This window comes from Sinohyriopsis cumingii, chromosome 13, assembly GCF_028554795.1.
Source record: "Sinohyriopsis cumingii isolate HCF-2022 chromosome 13, ASM2855479v2, whole genome shotgun sequence".
NCBI classification, from domain to species: domain Eukaryota; kingdom Metazoa; phylum Mollusca; class Bivalvia; order Unionida; family Unionidae; genus Sinohyriopsis; species Sinohyriopsis cumingii.
The window spans coordinates 41,014,059-41,033,619 of record NC_142973.1 but is presented as its reverse complement, the minus strand read 5'-3'; the positions used below and the strand labels follow the sequence as shown (position 1 = coordinate 41,033,619).

The 19,561-nt window shown below is 34.8% G+C and overlaps 1 protein-coding gene across 1 annotated transcript in view; it reads left to right on the top strand.

Annotated features, from left to right (window-relative positions):
- Positions 1–19,561, top strand: part of LOC149785275 (uncharacterized) — a 219,211-nt gene that overhangs the window by 101,563 nt on the left and 98,087 nt on the right. Inside the window, exon 3 of the mRNA XM_089979897.1 lies at positions 4,409–4,547. Coding sequence (XP_089836023.1) covers positions 4,409–4,547 — 139 coding nt within the window. The remainder of the gene's footprint in view (positions 1–4,408; positions 4,548–19,561) is intronic.

Here is a 19,561-nt window from a genome sequence, read left to right as displayed (position 1 = left end):
GGATTAAGGAAAATGATTTGGTAGAATGATCTTTGTTCTAGAGTCAGTTCCTTGACCAAAGTTTGTGGATGACTTGTACCTGGGGTAAGAAAGGAACCTTTAGATTCTGGGCTCTAAAGGTCGGAGATAATTGTCATGGTAAGTCTGAAAAAGAAAATATGGTTTCTGAACATGAAGTTTAATTCAGTAATGTACACATTGACCAAAAGTTCAGGACATTGACACCCACAGATCACCAATCAACAGAATCAGCCATAACTCCCCCTCCACTAGTGCCTACATAGATTAGTGTTAAACATAGGGTGTGCTTATAAGGCCAGGAAAAAAGTTGCAGTTTTTTTCTTTAGAGTAGGCAGGTCTGTTTTTTTTATAATTTTTAACATTATATATATTTCATTTGATTTTTCTATTGTTTACCATGGGGGGTGGGGGAGTGCTAGAGTCAGTAGAGAGAAATAGGGACAGTCAGCCAACCAGAAATGTGTATGGGTTTTTTTGTGCCTAATGTGCTTCTGGGATGGTGTTTATTCATGAGAACCTTGAGATGGTAATCTTGTACAAGAGCAAGTTCAAAGTTTGCATGTATATTTATGTATCTGACACTATAACTATTGCAAGACATTAATCCCCAAAAATCCCTTTATCTCTGGTTCTAAATGATATTGATAATGGTACATTAGAAAGACACTTATAGCATACTAGTACATGTATTTACAGACCACAAACAGGTGAATTGGCAGGAAAACCCCCTCCTATCAGATGTATGATTATGTAGTTAAAGCTTACTGAATACGCAGGAGCATCCTACATTCATTTCCAGATTATGATGATATAAACATAAAATATATATTAAATTAACAAGAATCAGCCCATCTTTCTGGCTAGCTGCCATCTCCATGGATTGCATCCATTGCTGCACTAAGCTCATCTATGAGCATAAAATTTTGGCATATTTACAATGCATGTTTAAATTGCTACAAAGTTATGCTCATTGGCCAACTAGAAATTAATTACCTAGATATTCATCTTAGTAGTATTACAAATATATATATATATATATATATATATATATATATATATATATATATATATATATATATATATATATATATATATATATGCACACACACAGAGGGAGAGATCATAACATTGTTTATTGCTTGCTGTAAATAAAAATTGTGATTCCATATATCACATCACTTAAATCCATTTTAATTTTGTTTCCGTTTAATCAATTGTTCAGGACTGAATGGATTGAAATTTGGTATGATGCATTATATTAGAAGACCTATAACAAGTTTGTTTTAAAATATTTTCTGGCAAAATTATTCCAACTTATGACCCCAGTTTCACTTTGTATTTTTCCCATGAATATTGAACCAATCTTAAATTTACTCAGTTGCAGCAAATTGGGTGGAGCATCCATATGATATTGTCACATTTCTGGTTTAAAAAATATTTCATTTACAGTACAGTGTGGACACACTGAGATTGTTGAATTTAAGAGATGAGACTACTCCAACACAGAACATTCCTTTTTTTTTTTAAATAAAAGCTCATGGGTTCTTCTGTTGTCCATCATCCTTCTGTCATCTGGGGTCCAGTATGGCTGCAATAGTGGCCATCTTGAAAATCTTGTCTTATCTACTTTACCTAGCTGGATGGCCAAATCAACATGGGGGTTTCACTAAAAAACTTACTGTGATGTCTAGTTGGTCCTAAACAAAATGTTGCTGATCTGAGGTCCAGTATGTAACCCTGAAAACATTCTTACCTTGAATTCCTTTAAATTCTTTTTGCCCAGTAGAGCATCATTCCTTTCAAGGGACTCTTGTTAGATATTGATCATCGATTTTTCTGAGCCTGTTTTGGGGCTGAAATTCAACCCCATTCCCAATGACAAAAACTGTCAATTGTTCCAAATTTTAGTATAAAAGATTCCTTATGAGACCTTTAAAAAAAAAAGTCTAATGCAATTTGCCAGGAAAATGCATCTCATATATTCCTTTTACTGCAAAACAAAAACAAAAGGAACTTTTGCAGACTGACTTCTGAAAGTTTGGCTCAGGCAGATGTACCGGTAGTAAAATTTCAGGATCCCATGAAAGCATCTTTTTGACATCTCCCACATCCATCACATTAAAACATATTTAGCATTGCATGTTAAAAAGCAAATGCCCATTTGACTTGACTTAATGTGTATGGAGCCCCAGCTGGCCAGGTGGTCTGAGAGGGTCATCACAGATCACTCACACATGTCACCTAAATCCACAGAGTTTGAGTTGTGGCTCAACCAACATGGGTATGTGAGGAAGCTTGCCAGTAGCCTCCCATGGGTTGGTAGTTTTTCCAGGTTTTTTTCCAAGATTTTCCTCCACCAAATATACAGGCTGACATAGATAGCCTATCATGTGCTAAAAATGGTGTTAAACCCCACACAATGAATATATACAGACTTTCTGTGTGTCCAGTACATTATGCAAAAAGGACCTATGAAAAGAAAGATGCAAAAATCAGTCCTGATCTCTCAGAAAGTGATTTTGTACAATCTAAATATGTTGCAGGCAGTCTGATGGATGATGTTCAGGTTATAACAAATTTGACAAGTGAATCAGAAATGGTTTTAAGGAGATGGTCGGAAATCCCCACTTGTGCACTTGATGGTGGAATAGGCTAACACAACCTAATCTTTTGAGGAAGTAGATAAAATAAGGGAAGAAGACCTTAAGAGATGAGTAATATGTTTATACATACTAAAAGCACAAGGAAATTGGAATTATACCAAGTGTAACTAGTTAAGACAACAATTCAGCAGTGATACTGTATAGCATTAAACAGGTCTCATGATTACTGCTGGATGTTGTAATAAAAGTTTTACTAATCTGTCTTACTTGACAAACATCCCTCTCTCCTTCACTCTCCACACACACACACACAACAGACATAAAAAACATTCAACAGCAAAAACAGCTCCCTCTGAGTCCTTTCTGTCCTGTACATGCAAAATCATTGATACCAATGTATCTATTTTTTTATATTGCTCCCACATCCACAGACAATTATATTTTCTTTAATCCCTCACTGTGCATTGTAACCAGTCTCTCTCTCTCTCTCTCCCTCCCTCCCTCCCTCCCTCCCTTCCTCCCTCCCTCTCTTTATTTCACACATGTACATTACTTGTAAAATCTTCCCCTGTGAGATGAACTTGCAACATAGGTTTAGTCAGTTTAGTCTTTATATGTCCTTTACTATATATAGTGACTTAATGGAGAAAAATTATTGTACTGACCATAGTATGGAAACTAAAGAGTAAATGGAGCTTTACCAGTAGTTATTTAAGAATCATTTTTAACACTGTAAAGTAATTTTAGAAATCCAAATTTTCAAATTTTACCTCATTATGCATACAAAATTCACAGTTCTATAAAACCCTGGGCCCCATTTTGGAAATGGTAGGAAAGTTCCTGTTGATAACTGGAGATGCTTTAGAATGACCCAGTATAACGTGCATCATATAACATTATTATGTCATATGCAGGTTGTTGTGGGTTTAACACCATTTTTCAGCACATCATAGGATACACATGGTGGCCTTATAAATGATTGAAGAAGAATCCAGGAAACCCCGGTAAGAACTACTGACCAACAGGAAGCTGCTGGAAAGCTTTCTCACATACCCACATTTTCTGAGCCTGAGACTTGAACCCACATGTACAGAGGTCAAATGGAAGTAATCGCTAAAGGCAATTGTTTTAAACCACTTGGCCAACTGTGACCCCCATGTGCAGGTGACAATTATATACAGCACCAGCACCCACACAGAAAACACCTTAAAGAGAAAGGTGAAAAAAAGAAGTCACTCCACCAGGATTTGAACATAAGCCTGTACATAATACATTCAAGAGACCTAACAGTCATAGACCCACAGTTATGTTGTAACAACAATAGGTTGATTAAAGAATGTAACTGACATTTAATAATGTAGAAATATACTCATAACCCACAAGAACAAGAATGGTTTGGTTCTTCTTATCAACACATGTAGGTTTTTGAGTGTTGAGGCAATTGGAGTAAAATGCCTTGGCCACAGATGCATAACAGCAGCCAGCCCAGCCTGATCCAATAGTAGGATTTGAACCTGCACCATTACAGTCACAAGACAGGCATGCTTACCACTCACCCATCGCAGCTCCTGCTTCCATCAGTGGCATGTGGGAGGGTACATCAGGTCTATTTTACATCCCTGAGCCCACAAGAAGGACAACAACCACAACTGTAGTATCCCACAGGCAAAACTAAAGTCAGATTTTGTTAACTAAACATTAGACTTATTTGTGTACTTTATTTTGATGAGCCTCTTGAATGGTATGTCACACAATATTTAAATGTTTCATTTTCTAATTTTCAGTAAGAAGACTGATGACAACCAGTGGTGGGAGCTCTTTGATCCAAACACCTCCAGATTTTACTACTACAATGCCACCAGTCAGAAAACTGTCTGGCACCGACCACAAAACTGTGATATTATCCCACTTGCCAAGTTACAGGTGAAAAATAACAATACCATTTGTATTTTCAATATTAGATTTTATTTACTAATATTAACTTGGACCCAGAATTAGTTTTAACTCTCTTGGAAAATAATTTTACTAGAGAAAATAGATTATATACAATTAAGCTGAATGTTACATTTTTTAGTCCCAATGTACAAGTATGATGTTTACTCAAGTTTCTTGTTTGTAGCATAAGAATTGAAAGATTTACCTTGCCAAGATTAACTAATTGGTTTGTTGATGTTATGGATTTGAGATTAACTTGTGTCAGATGAGTACTTGTAGACTCCAATGGGCCTCTTGTTAGAACTTTATAAATAATCTTTTGATTTTAGTCATAGTCACCCATCAATCCTGATGGCAAATAAACTGTCAGATGATGTTGCAGACATTTTTGGTTGGGTTAAAGATTTAAAGGCCAGGATCATACATCACATGAAGAAGAAAAAAACAGATGGACAGTGTCCTGTTTTGTATTAATCATAATACAGTTTCTCACTTTTTCTTTTATTCCATGTTTCAGAATTGCTAAACTATGCTGCACATAATGTGACATTACTCAGTCACTAATCATTATATGTAACATATTTGGAACTGAAATTCAGATCTGTTATTGATTTAAAAAATGAGTTGGCATTACTCATTGCACTTATTACAGATAGATGTTCATTTATTTAATTGCAAAATGTGTATAGAAGTGCCAAATGTGCTACTAATTGAAAAGAAAGAAGCTTTTAACTTCAGGCTGCAGTGGCCTCAAGAGCAACCTAAATTTAATAATTTGTATCTTCAAGTGATTATGACATTTGCAAGCACTTTCAACTTGATGCAGCTGTAGATAGAAATGAAAACTGGAAAGTGAAAGTATATTTATAAAAATTAGGTATTTATACCATTGTTTTTAATGTTACTCACGATATGATCTATGATATGTATGACAATATGGGTTGAAAGAAAGCAGTCTGAAGCTAGCAATATTTTTATTTACTTTTAAATTATTATTATTGGACATAATTAATTGTATAATTACCATGCAGTGAAAAGAAGTGTCGCATAATTTACATAAACTAACAGTATTACTATTCATTTGACTGGTGTTTTGTATACCCCTACCCACCTCCACCCACACATATTAGTACACTTGACATTATTTTATCATATTTGCTGTACTGCTGTTCGTTACATAACTTGGTTGGTAGTTATAGACCCTGGCTACAGCATTATAACAAGGGAGAGCTGTATTATTTTCCACATGAAATAAATTAACTCTTTTCAACCACATCTGTCACTATAGCATGACACTGATCTCTCATCAGAATAACGCTTGGGTGCCCATCTACAGTCATCATTAACCTAACACTAACCACACATCAGATAACACTGACCTCACATGAAATAACACTAACCTCACATCAGTTAACTCTGACTTCACATCAAGTAACACTGTCCTGATCAAATAACACAGGCCTCACACCTCACATCAGATAGCACTGACCTTACATCAAAATAGCACAGACCTCTCATCAGATAATACTAGCCTTGTATCAGATAACACTGACCTCTCATTAAAAAATTTATGTGCAGTGTCATATGGGTTTAGTCTTGTGTATATTCCAAAGCAAGGCCAAACCACCAGGTCACTGTAGAGTACAAAGGAATGCATTGATAAATAATATGTTTCCTGAATGCAAGTAAAAGTCTTGTCAGAATATTTCCTTATATTTATTAGGTGAAGCAAAATGGCCATTAGAACCCCAATCTGTTGACACACATCACTGTTGATTTTAGAAGTTTAGTGTTCATCAGATGGGAGATAAAGAGATGTGCTAACTTTCAGAACAACAATTTCAAAAATGTCATCCCAAAATGATTCATCTTTTTCTGAGATTTGCCAGCAGTATCGTTAGAGATTTTCAGGTTGGAATGCCAATGCAGAAAATCGTTACCTTACATCACACATGACTTTTATCCTAACTCTGGCACCATTTTGACCTTCTACTGGTTAGCTTGTCCACATTGTGTTGCAAAATTCCGCGATATACATCATAACTTGAGTACTCTTTCACAATAGTCGAGATATACAGTACATTAATGGGAGCTAGTAGCAAATTATCATTACTGTCACTGCTACCGGTCCATCAATCAGATTACATCTGTAGTTACCTTGAATCGGTAAACAAAAGAAACCACTTTAATTAAGGCGAGTATATGTTGCAGTGTGCATGCATAGTATCAAAGAACAAAAATAAGTAGTTTAAGAGTATGTATTGTAAGAATCATTGTTCATTTAAAATTTTAACAAATCCCTTAACTAATATGGAGTCAAAATTGCGATCAGAAATAACTTTCATTTGCTTTATGTTCTGTAGTTTTAGTTCTTGTATTATTTTTTATTAAAAAAAATGCTATTTATCCAATATATGTGTATATATTATTTGTTTGCAATCTTGGTTTTAAAAAGGATGTGCTGGAAATAAACATGATTAAAACATTCATTCTTTAGTTCATTTATTCGATTTCAGAACATATTTACTTATGGCTTATAAAAATATTTGTGAAGAAGCTCCAAATTGAAATGTGACTCAAAAAAACGTTTAAACTTTTTGACCATTTCACTTATGAATATTTCATACCTATAAATGCCAATGTACTTAACGTCCATGACTTGAAGGTTATTGCCGTACACTCAAAGTACATTTCTGTGCACCGATGCCAAGAAGTTATCCTTGAATTTGATAAAAATAGTCATGGTTTTTATCATGGAATAACTCTCCCTCCATAGGAAACATAGATCTACAGTTATGTTTTAAATATGGCACAGAGAGCAGTGAAATTATATAATTAAATATGGGTATTTGACTTCCACAATTTATGTTTTATTTATAAAACCATCTACTGATGTAGCTAGAAATTAAAACTCTTTGGAACTACAAGTCTGAAGGTTTATACTGAATTCCCAAAGTCCACCATGCACATCTGTACAGCGACCAACTCCTGTTTGTACCCATGTTCAGTAGGTACAGACTTGATATTTGCAACAACGGTAAATGGTTTGGCTAACTTGATGCTGTCTTTTCTGTCTGTTGCCTTGCATATTTGCCTGAACACTTCCTAGATTTAATGGTGGGGTTAAATTTTCTTTAATGAATCCAGGTACATGTTATTGTGTGCCAGGGTAGTAGTAATCAGAAAGATAAGTAGTAAAAGAGTACATATTAAAAGCAGGATAGCTTGCCAAAACATTTTTTTAAAGTCTCATTAACTCATTAACCCCTGGAGGTTTTTGTTGCTTTCACCTGAAATTGAGTAGGAAACACATTTTGAAAGCTATTTCTGAATACATCCTAATACATCAACTTCCAGGTGATTTTCCAGTAATCTAATGCCTAGTTGTATTAGAAACATCGTTTTTCATTGGCTATTTTTGCTTAATGGACCCATTATTTTCGTATCGAGACCACTCTTTTTTTCCAAATGCCCATCTTATCCTACTTTTAGTTCATCTGTCTGTCTGTTTGCAGTTCATACCTGTCTGCCTTAGATCTGAGACCAAAAAGTCTCAAATCCGGACACAAAATCGAATTCCAACCTAGGGCAAACTTTGGGTGGAAAAAAATCAGGTCCAAAAAATGAGGTTTTTCTCTCTGTATTTTGTAATGCAACAAGAACTTCCAGATTATTTGGTATCATCGTAGAGCTACATCTGTCTACCACCCACTTTAGTGTATCATACATGACCTTGATGCTACAGAGCTCGGCAGTAGGCTACTAACTCTTGCCACATAAACTTGTCGCCAGGGGTTAAAGTGTTAAATATCTGTGATTCATATATTTATATTCATTGATTGTAAGTGTATAAAAGTTAAAAAATAAAAGTAGCACAATGGCAAAATAAATTACATGTAAAATATTCACTCAGCTTAACTTTGAAGTCTGGCTGAAGTAAACATGGCCCATACACACGTTTGAAGAGTAAAAATGTTTCAGATCTTTAATATTTCACTTTATGGAGATAAAATCACACTTTCTTTTCAAACTAGTCCCTTGGCCATGATATAATGGCTAGTACACTCAGCCACAGAACCACATTAGGATTGTAAAATAACTTTACATGTGACCCGTTTCTGAAGAATTTCTACTTTTACTTTAATTAATGACATCATGTAACATGTGCTAATAGATACACTTTAACATGCAGAACATTTGAACCAGCACATTCTTTCAGCCTGAAGTCCTAACATTTCATTTCCATTGTTCTCTGAATAAGAAATTATTTTTAACCAAATTTTGATTCTGTGATCAATACCTAAACATACTTTGGAACGTACATTTTATTTGTGTATATCAGCTGCTGGACCAGTAGCAGTGGCACCTTATCACTTTCAAGGGCAGATAACTGACCAGTAGTCCCCATTGCAACTATTTTACACCCTAGAACAAGCAGTGGTTGAACTTAAGTGTCCAGCAAACAGGACATTTGGCACTGATCAACATTGCTCTATGTACGTCTTCTGTAGTCTGATTTAAGGTTGAAATAGCTGATGTTGTAATTCTTAATTTCTTTTAATTAATATTTTCATTTTTATTTAAGAAGGGTTAATCAGTTCTGGTAGAAAAATGAACTGGGGACAATATCATTAGTTTTGTTATGTCGTGATTATTATAAGTGATAAGAGTTGACTTAAATTTTTGACACATTTATATCATTGCATAAGCTATCTGTAGTACATATATTGTCATTGCCTTAGCCATCCCAACCACAGGTTGCTGTGTTTAAATATCTTTTAAAGTATGCACAGAATTTTTCAATGCAAGCCAAACCATTTATGCTATATTTTACGGGGGGCCTCGAGTGGCCGAATGGTCTAAAGTGATCACCGTTCCAGATCACTGCCCTCTCACCTGTCTGCATGAGTTCGAGTCTCAGGCTTGGTTAATGTGGGTATGTGACAAAGCTTGCCAGTAGCTTCTCGTGGGCTGTTGGTTCTTCCCAGGTTTTTTATCCACCAGTTATGCTGGCCGCCATGTATAGCCTATCTTGTGCTGAAAAATGGCATTAAACCCTACAACAACAACAACAACAACAACTATATTTTATGGTAAGTAAATTTTAAGAGGTTTTTGTTTCTTCCTGTTAAATTTGACAGTTAAATCAGTATTCACAACATGCCATTTTTGTTTTGAGCCCTCATCTTTGTTCAGGAATGTGAGAGAAATAATTTTTCATTATGTATTGGTGTTGGGTAGGAGGAATTTTCATAATCTACACTGATGCATGATGGATTCTATTAATCTCTCATGTGTTAGCATGGTGAGACATACATATTACTTTTCCAGTGACCATGATGGCAGCTGAGTCAGTAATTTCAAGGTTTTGTCAACTTTTGTTTTTAAGATTTGCAAGTCAGGTACATTGGGATACATCATTATGGACACATGTCAGACACAAGGTTTCATGTGTTATGTCTCTAGGTATTAAAATAAGTAACAAAGGAAGCAAAACCAACAGTTTAAGTCAAATTCAACAAACAATTTATTTCTCTAAGCTGCATAGCAAAACTTTTAAGAGGACCTTACAGTATTGTGAATTAAATACCAAATAATCCTAAATGTCCTATCCCATGACCAAAAGTATAGAATGTTCCGAATGAAATCCAATAGTCTTGAATGTGTTGATGTACCAATCATCTTGAATATGCTGATATTCCAATAGTCTTGCATGTGTTGATATACCACAATTATATATTCCAGTATGTCTTTGAATGAGTTCTCAGTAATCCCAAGGTAGTGTTTTAGTCAAAAGTCAATGCATCCTTTGTTATTTCAGTTAATAATTTTAAATAAATAATTCCTATCAAATTATATCTGAACACAACCGTAAGTGATTCCACAGACTGATAATAAAACAGTAATGAATATTTGTTGACCAAGCTTATTTATATACAAACCCCACTTGACATGTGATGCAATAGATTGTTCAGGAATTCTCAAATTTCCAATGAAATATTCCACCATCTTATTTACCACATATAAACGTGACCAAAATCAGGTAGGAACAACCTTCAGTTATGGACAGAGGTGAAGCACACATGATAAATTTAATATAAATAACACATGGAACATATTTGCAGTGAAGAATATATTGAATTTTTTTTGCTTTACTGGTCATAAACCAGGAGAGCTTTTGGAATGGCCCATCATCTTTGTCAGTCCATTAGCACAAGTTTGTTATAGCTACTTATCCTAAATAAATGCCTTGAAACTCTATGTACGCATTCATCCTCATTGGGCCTAAATGAAAATAGTGCTGCTAGGACAGCCAGTATGGCTGCCACAATGACCAACTTCAAAATCTTGTTATTGCTACTTATATAGGAATGGTCATATTAACATGGGTTTTCACCAAAAGACTTCAGATATCTAGTTGGACTTAAAATCAAAATGGTATGGATCAGAATGTCCAGTATGGCTGCCACAGCAGCCATCCAGAAAATCTTGTTATCACTACTCCAACGTGAATAGTCATATCACAAGGGTTTTCCACCAAAAGACTTATTCAGATATCTAGCTGTTCATACTAGAAAATAATGCCAGTCAGATGTACAATATGGCTGCAACAGCAGCCATCTAAAATTATTTTTTATCACAGCTCCTCCTTTATGAATCATCATATCAACAGGGGATTTCACTGAAAGACTTCTTCAGATATCTAGTTATTTCTACCAGAAAATGGTGACAATCTGATGTCCAACGTATAGTGGCCATCTTGAAATCTCTTTGTCACTACTCCGCCTGAATGGATAGCCATATCAAGATGGGTTTGTCACTAAAAGACTTTTTATGATATCTGGTTGGTCCTAAATGAAAATACAGTAGTGCCAATATGACATCCAGTATGTCTGTGATGTCAGCCATCTTGAAAATCCAGTTGGGCTTACATGAAAATGGTACCAATTTGACATTAAGTATGGTCACCACACATCAGCCATTTTGAAAATATTATCTCCTCTCCAAATGGATGGCTACATCTACCTGGGGTTTTTACCAATAAATTTCTTATATTACCTTGTTGGTGCCAATCATACAACCAGGCTGCCACAATGAGTGTCTTGAAATGTTTTGTCACTACTCACTCTGAATGGATGATTATTATGACAAGGGGTTTTAAATAAGTAATAAATGAAAATGGTGCCAGTCATACATACAGTATGTCTGCCATGATGACTGTGTTAAAAATCTTGTGGGTTTTCACTAAAAGACTTATAGTTATGTCTACTCTATCTTAAACGAAAAGTTGACTGCACTAAAATCAGTGATATACTGTCCAAAATTTTGTCACTGGTAGGACATTACGGCTTTTCCACACAAAAACAAAACTTATTTTCTTCTATTATTGACATTTTCCAAAGCATGTTAGAATTAGGATAAAGGCCCTGTGTTTGTGGATTTTATGATGGTAATGAATTTTTACTTACAAATAACAATTTTTCTGGTTCTTCTGACTCGTATATTGATGTTACATTAGGATCTGACTTGAATCAGTTTGCTACTCATTCTGCTCTGAATTTTATTTACACTAAATATGAGTACTAACTTCAGATGCAACTCAAGTTAGGAAGGTGATGAATGTTGGTTATCTCATTTCTTTTATTGTTTATTTTAATCTTCAAAAATGTTCACAACACTTTGTTCAGTCTTTTAATAATGGATTATGAACCTTTAAATAATGCATGTTGTAAATTTTATTTTTGATTTGATTATGGGTCATTCATATAACCAATTTTATTTACAGATTGCTACAGTACTATGAAATCTCCATAGTCCATTTTTCCCACCACAGCTTGTTCTCCCTTGATAAAACATGTGTTGTTATAATTCGATTCCAGATATAATGCACTATGGACCCTATGACCATAATCATACAGTGTATAAATAATATAGGTTGAAAACAATTTGAAGCTTCATATTGTTCCTTCATTTTCTTACCAAAACAACATTTTTTGACATATTTGATAGTGCCTGACATAGCGCAGTTTGGTATATTACACTGTTCCCAATATATCACTGTTCCATACATATAGTTGTTCTTAATATAATGCATTTAAATATGATGGTTCTCAATATACCATGGTTCAGTATATAATGCATTTAGCAGCTCTGGACCACAACTACATGTACCTCGTAAAATTAAGGGAGAGCTATATATCAGTTGCTTCCAAACTTATTCACTCAGGTTATGAAGTGTAATGTACAACATTATAAATTTTGCCATTCAAAGGTTTGTACTTTAAATTTGGATTTAAATGTTTTTATGTCTGTGCTTTGAGATTACAGGTGCTGTTGTTAATTTGTTGTCTTCTGTAATTGGCTTACCACTATCCCTTTGGCTAATTTTATCATGGAATCTCACAAGGATAATTGTGGGTCCCACCTGATATATCATAACAAGTCTAGACAACATTTTATGTTACTACTGTACTATTAAGAAATTTAGATTTTTCCTTTGACTCTTCCTTATGGCTTTTGTTTATATCCTGTCAGGTATGAAACAGAAAAGGGCATGTAGCATTATTTAGCATTATTTTGCCCATCCCTCCAGCCATCAATCACACCTTGGTTAAATTTTGTTAGCTTCGTATGCACTTTGGTCATAAATCTTGGTATCTTGACGGGTTTTGTTAAGTTCAGCAGCCCTTCCACCAGAGCAATTCACTGTGACCTAAATTTCAGGCTTTAGCGATTTTGTTTTAGTTTTGTGTTCTAGTCAGTTTTCTCTCACTTCTAATTGTGTGGTCAAGTTACTTCATGTGTGGAGATGCCTTGGTGATTACAGCACTCTTAGATAAAATGTTGGTCATATGACCCATATTTTGTGTTTCAAAGACAGTGGTTAACTTCTGCATCAAGGTCACTTTGGTAGGGAATTTGCATATTGCAGCAGAGAAGGAAGGTGGAAAGTCATTAGGGTCATATGAACATTTTATGCCCACCTCGACTATGGTAGGGGCATGTTTTATGTGAATCCATCTGTTTGGGAGAGGGTAGAATTTCCATTTAGGTTAATTTTTCAGGTACTATGTTGGGGCATTCCTGTTTTATGAACATATATCTAGTTGCAATATTTCAAGCAACATGTTTATTGAATGGTAAACATTTAGGGAAGGGCATATAGTATTACCTTGTCAATCCATCAATGTCTTGTTAAGTTTTACATTAATGTCACTTTTCAAACTTGGTGGTGGGTCATTCCTGTGCAGTGGTGGGTCAATCCTGTGCATGGTGGTGGATCATTCCTGTGCATGGCCATAGTTCAAATTGGCATGGGAGACATTTTAGCAATTTTCAAGTCAACTAATGGTAATTCAGGATGTTGTTCCAGCTACTTAGCTTAATGGCTAGACCACACATGATGGCTGTACTAAGGACTTTGTATTTTCCGATGATTAAGGAAAAACTGCCTTTCATATAAAGATGGCAGGTGGAATTAATTAATGAAACACTTTCAAAACCGTAAAACCAGTGGTCATCAGGGTTAATGAAGTTTACATGTGAATGCATGCTTCTTTTTCCTGCTGGAGAGCACAACATGCATATCAAATCAGCGACAAATTTGGGTACCATAAATTTCAACCATTTAAAAGTGTTGCTAATTAATAAATTATGATTGGCTTCTAAAAATTTGTCTTTAGGTTCTCAGTAAAGTAGATTTACTTGAGTGAGATATTGTTTAAACATTTGAGTTATTACATTTGTTTTTAATTTTCTGTTAAACGAAACTGGATTGACATTAATATTTGATACAGTGTTCAACATCATTGACTCAACATGTTGCACAAGTTTTGATGTCTCAGTTTTATTTAGCCACAGATTTCCCCATAATAATCTTATTTTGAATATAGTCAGTTCAGTCTTCATATCTAAAGTAGCATTAGAAGATGTGGTATTCCTTAACTGAATTCCTAAACCAGTCTAAGTCATTTGACTCATTTGAAAATTTAAGGCAAGTGTCGCCATATTTGGCATTTTAGTGTTGAGAGTGATTGAAGGAAAATATGGATTCTATGCAGAATTTTAAGGAAAATATGGATTCTTTGCAGATTTTCAAGTATAAGATAATATAACAAGATGTAAATTATTTCATTGAGACATTCTGTTGTAAAAGTCTTTATATTAAAATGTCAAATACAATCTATGAAACAATCTTGATATTAGAACCTGCTCTAGTAGCAGTTTGCATTCATTATTGACACATTCATACATTTCTAGTGATGGTTGAGATTTGCTGTGCTTGAATCATTTGATTTTGTGAAAAATTTATGTTCGTTCCAATGGATTAAACAGCATGATATCTGCCACAGTTTCGAAACTTGCATTCAGAGAAATTAAAGTAATCATTTAGGGCCAGTCACTTGTGATATTAGGGTACGGTATACTGTTCACACTCACAGCAATATATCTACACACTGCGTAGACTTGCATAATTTTATAAGGAAAAGAAAACAACTGAAATGAAACCTGAGTTTTTCATTTATAAAATAAAGCACTGATATATCGTTATCACCATCTTTGTTTTATTGAACTGCTTCGTGTGATTGGCCATGAGATAAAATTTTGCTTCAAAAATGTACTTGATCTCTATATTTTGTCCACATTATTTACAGCAGCATCAAGAATGGGTGCTTTTTGTGTTGTATTCACCAAGGGATTATTCTGGTGCAGAAACAGATTTGTGACAGTTGGGTGCATGTTTAAGTTTTTACTTCGTTGTAGATGAGTAGCTGCCCATTTTCTCCAAGCTCTGTTTTTATGTGTTTACAAACATTTTCATTGTGTTGTTTCCATCATTTTGAGTTTAATGCCATTCCTCAGTGCAAGATAGGCTGTATATGATGGTCAGTATAATTGTTGAATGAGGAACCCAATAAAACACCAGTAAGAACCACCAACCCATGGTAAGCTTCTGGCAAGCTTTCTCACATACCCACATTGGCCGAGCCAGAGACTTGAACCCATGTGGACAGAAGTGAGATGACAGTGATTGGTAAAGGCGAGTCCTTTAAACCACTCAGCCACCCAGATGATTTTATGGAAAATTTATGTTGGGCTTTCTTCATGAAAGTGATCTGTGGGACGCAGTTATAACCTCCACCTTTTTTATGAAATGTCTCTGCTTTTGTTCAGTATAGATTCTATATGAGTAGAAAGTTGTAAGATTTTAATTTTCACACATTATAAGAGGGGTTTTGGCATTACTTTTTATGGGGTACTCACAGAATTATCAGTTTTGTCATGTTTAACTTTTTGCTCTTTTGGTTTCTTCATCCTCAGACAAGTTTTAAAATGTTTACAGGCTGACAGTCATGGAGCTTTATTATTATAGTGGGTGGATTGAGAGGCAAGAGGGTACATCCTTGATCAATATGTAGCTGAAAACTGCTTACTGTCACCTTAGTTCCAAAAAAGGATCTTGGTGTTCAATTTGGCATAACCATATTTGGAGAGATAATGAACCGCCAAAGTGGAGAGCTCTCAACATAGACAAAGGGAGCTTAATTCTCTAGTATGTACATACATGTGATGAGAACATTGTTTACAATATTATCAATGTTTTTATTATTATAATTTTTAACCTCATGAAAATATTAAGTGATTAGTTTGTTAAGCACACATTGTGGTATTAAGTCAGACAAGGTAATGTGGTGGGGATATCAGTGAATGGTCAGGTTAAATTAATGTAATAGAGCTAGTGACTACTATAGACAGAAACACTTTTCCCATAGGTAGTATAGTATTAAACATGACAAGCAGTTATCTGAAACATGTAATTAATTCAGGTGTGCATATCACTTGTCAGTTGTTCTAGAGAAAGTGCACAAACATCCATCCAGTACAAAGGATTGGTGGAAACAGGTTTTGACTTTGCTCACCATCTTGAGAAAGATTAAACAACAGGGGGAGTAAACCGCAACAGTGTTCTAATTTTGCACATGCAGTCAGTCAATATGGCTTTTAACCAGTGGGGACAAATATAACACACTCAGGTGTATAGTTTGTTACATAGGTCAACCACTCCACAATTGAAGCAGTTGCAATATTTGAAAGAACATACACAGTCTGTTATGTTATATATGCATCCAGTGGAGAAGCATTTACAAGACAAACTTGTATATGTAACCAGTCAGCCTACATGTATATGCATGTATATACATTCATATTTATATTGATCTAAATATGTGTGTGAGTGTATACATTGTGATGACACATCTTGACTAAATGTAGGAAGTGGATGGGAACACAATGAAAATATTTATAACTAAGCAAGATGGTGTGCCCATGTCAACAGATGACCAGATTGGCACTATGTGCTGCTGTTTCAGGAAAAAGGATGGCTGGGTATGTTATCTTTCCACTTTATCATTACCTATGACATACATGTATGCATGAATTATTGCTTTTATCAACTCAGCTGCTTAATTTACATAAAGCAGAGGAAAAAGAGTTATATTTATAACTACTCTTTTATTAACAAACCAACAGAATGACATTCATGTGCATTTGTCCTATTGAATACTTGTCACATTGTTGTATGAAACTAGTTTACAGAGGAAAAAAGCATTGCTTAGTATCCATAACAAGGTCGCACAACATATGGTCCACTGACACATTTTGTGTGGCCCACAGCCTGTGTCCTTACATAACAAGGGCGCACAACATATGGCCCACTGACACATTTTGTGTGGCCCACAGCCTGTGTCCTTACATAACATGGTCACACAACATATGGCCCACTGACACATTTTGTGTGGCCCACAGCCTGTGTCCTTACTTAAAATGTGTATTTGTACTTTTATCATAGAAATACAATTTTCACAGTTCTGCTCCCTTAGTTCCAATCAAGGTCTCTCCGGGACGATGCAAATATTTGAATTGTGCACCCTAGGCCTACATTTAATAGTATGCACCATACTTGTCTGATTCATTAAACTTTCTCCATTAAATCACCAGCATTATTAGGGTCCAATTCAGCAACTTTTGTTTACAATATAATTTACTATTATAAGTACATATTTATAAATATTGCAACCTAATGATTATTTTAATATCAATTAAGTCTCCAATTTTGGTGTCACGGTTTCATTTTGAATTTAATATTTTAAAAGCATTCCTTATTTAATTATTTTCCCAGAAAACAAAATTTGGGGTATGGAGCATACTAGAGTCAATCCGTCTGTCCATTGATTATACTTTTCTTTACTCCTAAACCATTTGAGATGTCTTCATGAAACTTGCTATGCATTATATTATGACCTGGCTTTGTGTCCTGTAAAAACAAATGCAGTTGGTCTCATCAAGTATTATCCCTATTTTTATTAGCTCCTCTGGTTATAGACCAGAAGAACTTAGATCTATTGTCCTTTGTCTTCTGTCAGCTGTCATCCCTCTGTCCGTTTGCACAGTTTTGTTATCGCTATTCCTCCCAGATTACTTGGAAAATTGCCATGAAACTTTACATAGTCATCCCTTTGTCTAGATGGTCCTAGATAAAAATGATGGTGCCACTTGCACATCCAGTATGGCTGCCAATGTGGCCATCTTGAAAATCTTGTCATTGATATAGTCCTCCTGAATGGATGTAAATATCAACATAGGCTTTTCATTAAAAGATGTATTATGATATCTTCTTGGTCCTAAATAAAAATGGTGCTATTTTGAGGGCCAATATGGCCACCACAACAGCTGTTTTGAAAATCTTGTCATACTTATCCATTTGATTATATGGTTGTACTTAATGACTTAATATGATGTCTTCTTGGTCCTAAATTAAAATGGTGCCTGTATTGAAAATCTTTTAATTGCTACTTCTGCTGAATGTGAGTGGTCTGTAAAGCTGAGAGTCTTAGACCACTACGCCGCTTGGGGCCTCTGAGATATAAGAGGTACCTGTCTTAAGGGACATGTATATAGAAAAAGATCACTGCAATGCCCCAGGTATGATTGCTCATAAAGTTTACATTTGCTTTAATCTAGATATCCATATTTGTATGTTCCACCATTTAGCAATAAAAAGAGTTATAATTGCCAAGCTGAAAAATGAGTCCGTAGTCTGTGCTGTTTGTTTATCTCTGGGACATGTCAGTAGTTGGACTTAGCTATGTGTGGTATGCTGGTACTTTCCAGTATGTATAAATTTATGAAGCAGGCCCTATATACATCTCTCCCTCATTATAGCACTATTCATTATAATGTTAGTCAGCTATGGACCCCATGACCAGAAATAAAAAATTCTATTTTTATTAGTCCATCAAATGTAGAGTAATATGGATTGAATGAACAGACCATGAAACTCTGATTATTCGTGTATCTTTTTTTTCTTAGAACAGTATTGAACAATTATTTTCACAAATTCCATGAAGTTAATTAATATAATTGACATAAACTGGGCTAAATATTATTCATTTGGCTGGCATTTTGGTTATTCCATTCTTCCTTTCTCTCCCCATGGACAGATGTTGACAGAAATTTGTATACATATATTTTGCACAGTGTTCTGTTATTTAAAGATTATTCCATAGTGATAGATAATTTTCTTCTTGAAGTTTCTTGGTGACAGTTAAGGTCCAGAGCATTCAATGATAAGAATTGAATAGACTCTGGATAAAGAAAATTCATGTTCAATTTTAAAAGAACAATTTATATTTAATTTAAAATTAGTAAATGTGCATGCATGACCTATGTGACTTGTACTATAGCATTTCTCAAGAAAAACAAATAGTACAAAATTGTACAGTTCTGTAAGTAATAAATATGACCCACTTTTTGTATTGTTACAAGTTATTGTGTTCTGAAGCAAGTTTCTTTCAGTATGGATTTAGTTTCCCCTAATTTTCCTGTTATTGTTTATACTCACAAGTCAAGTGAAACTGCAAACAACAGAGATCATGATCTGCCATAGCATAATGCACCTGCAGATCAGGGTGTGTGTTATTTGTTGTACTGATTACTCCTAG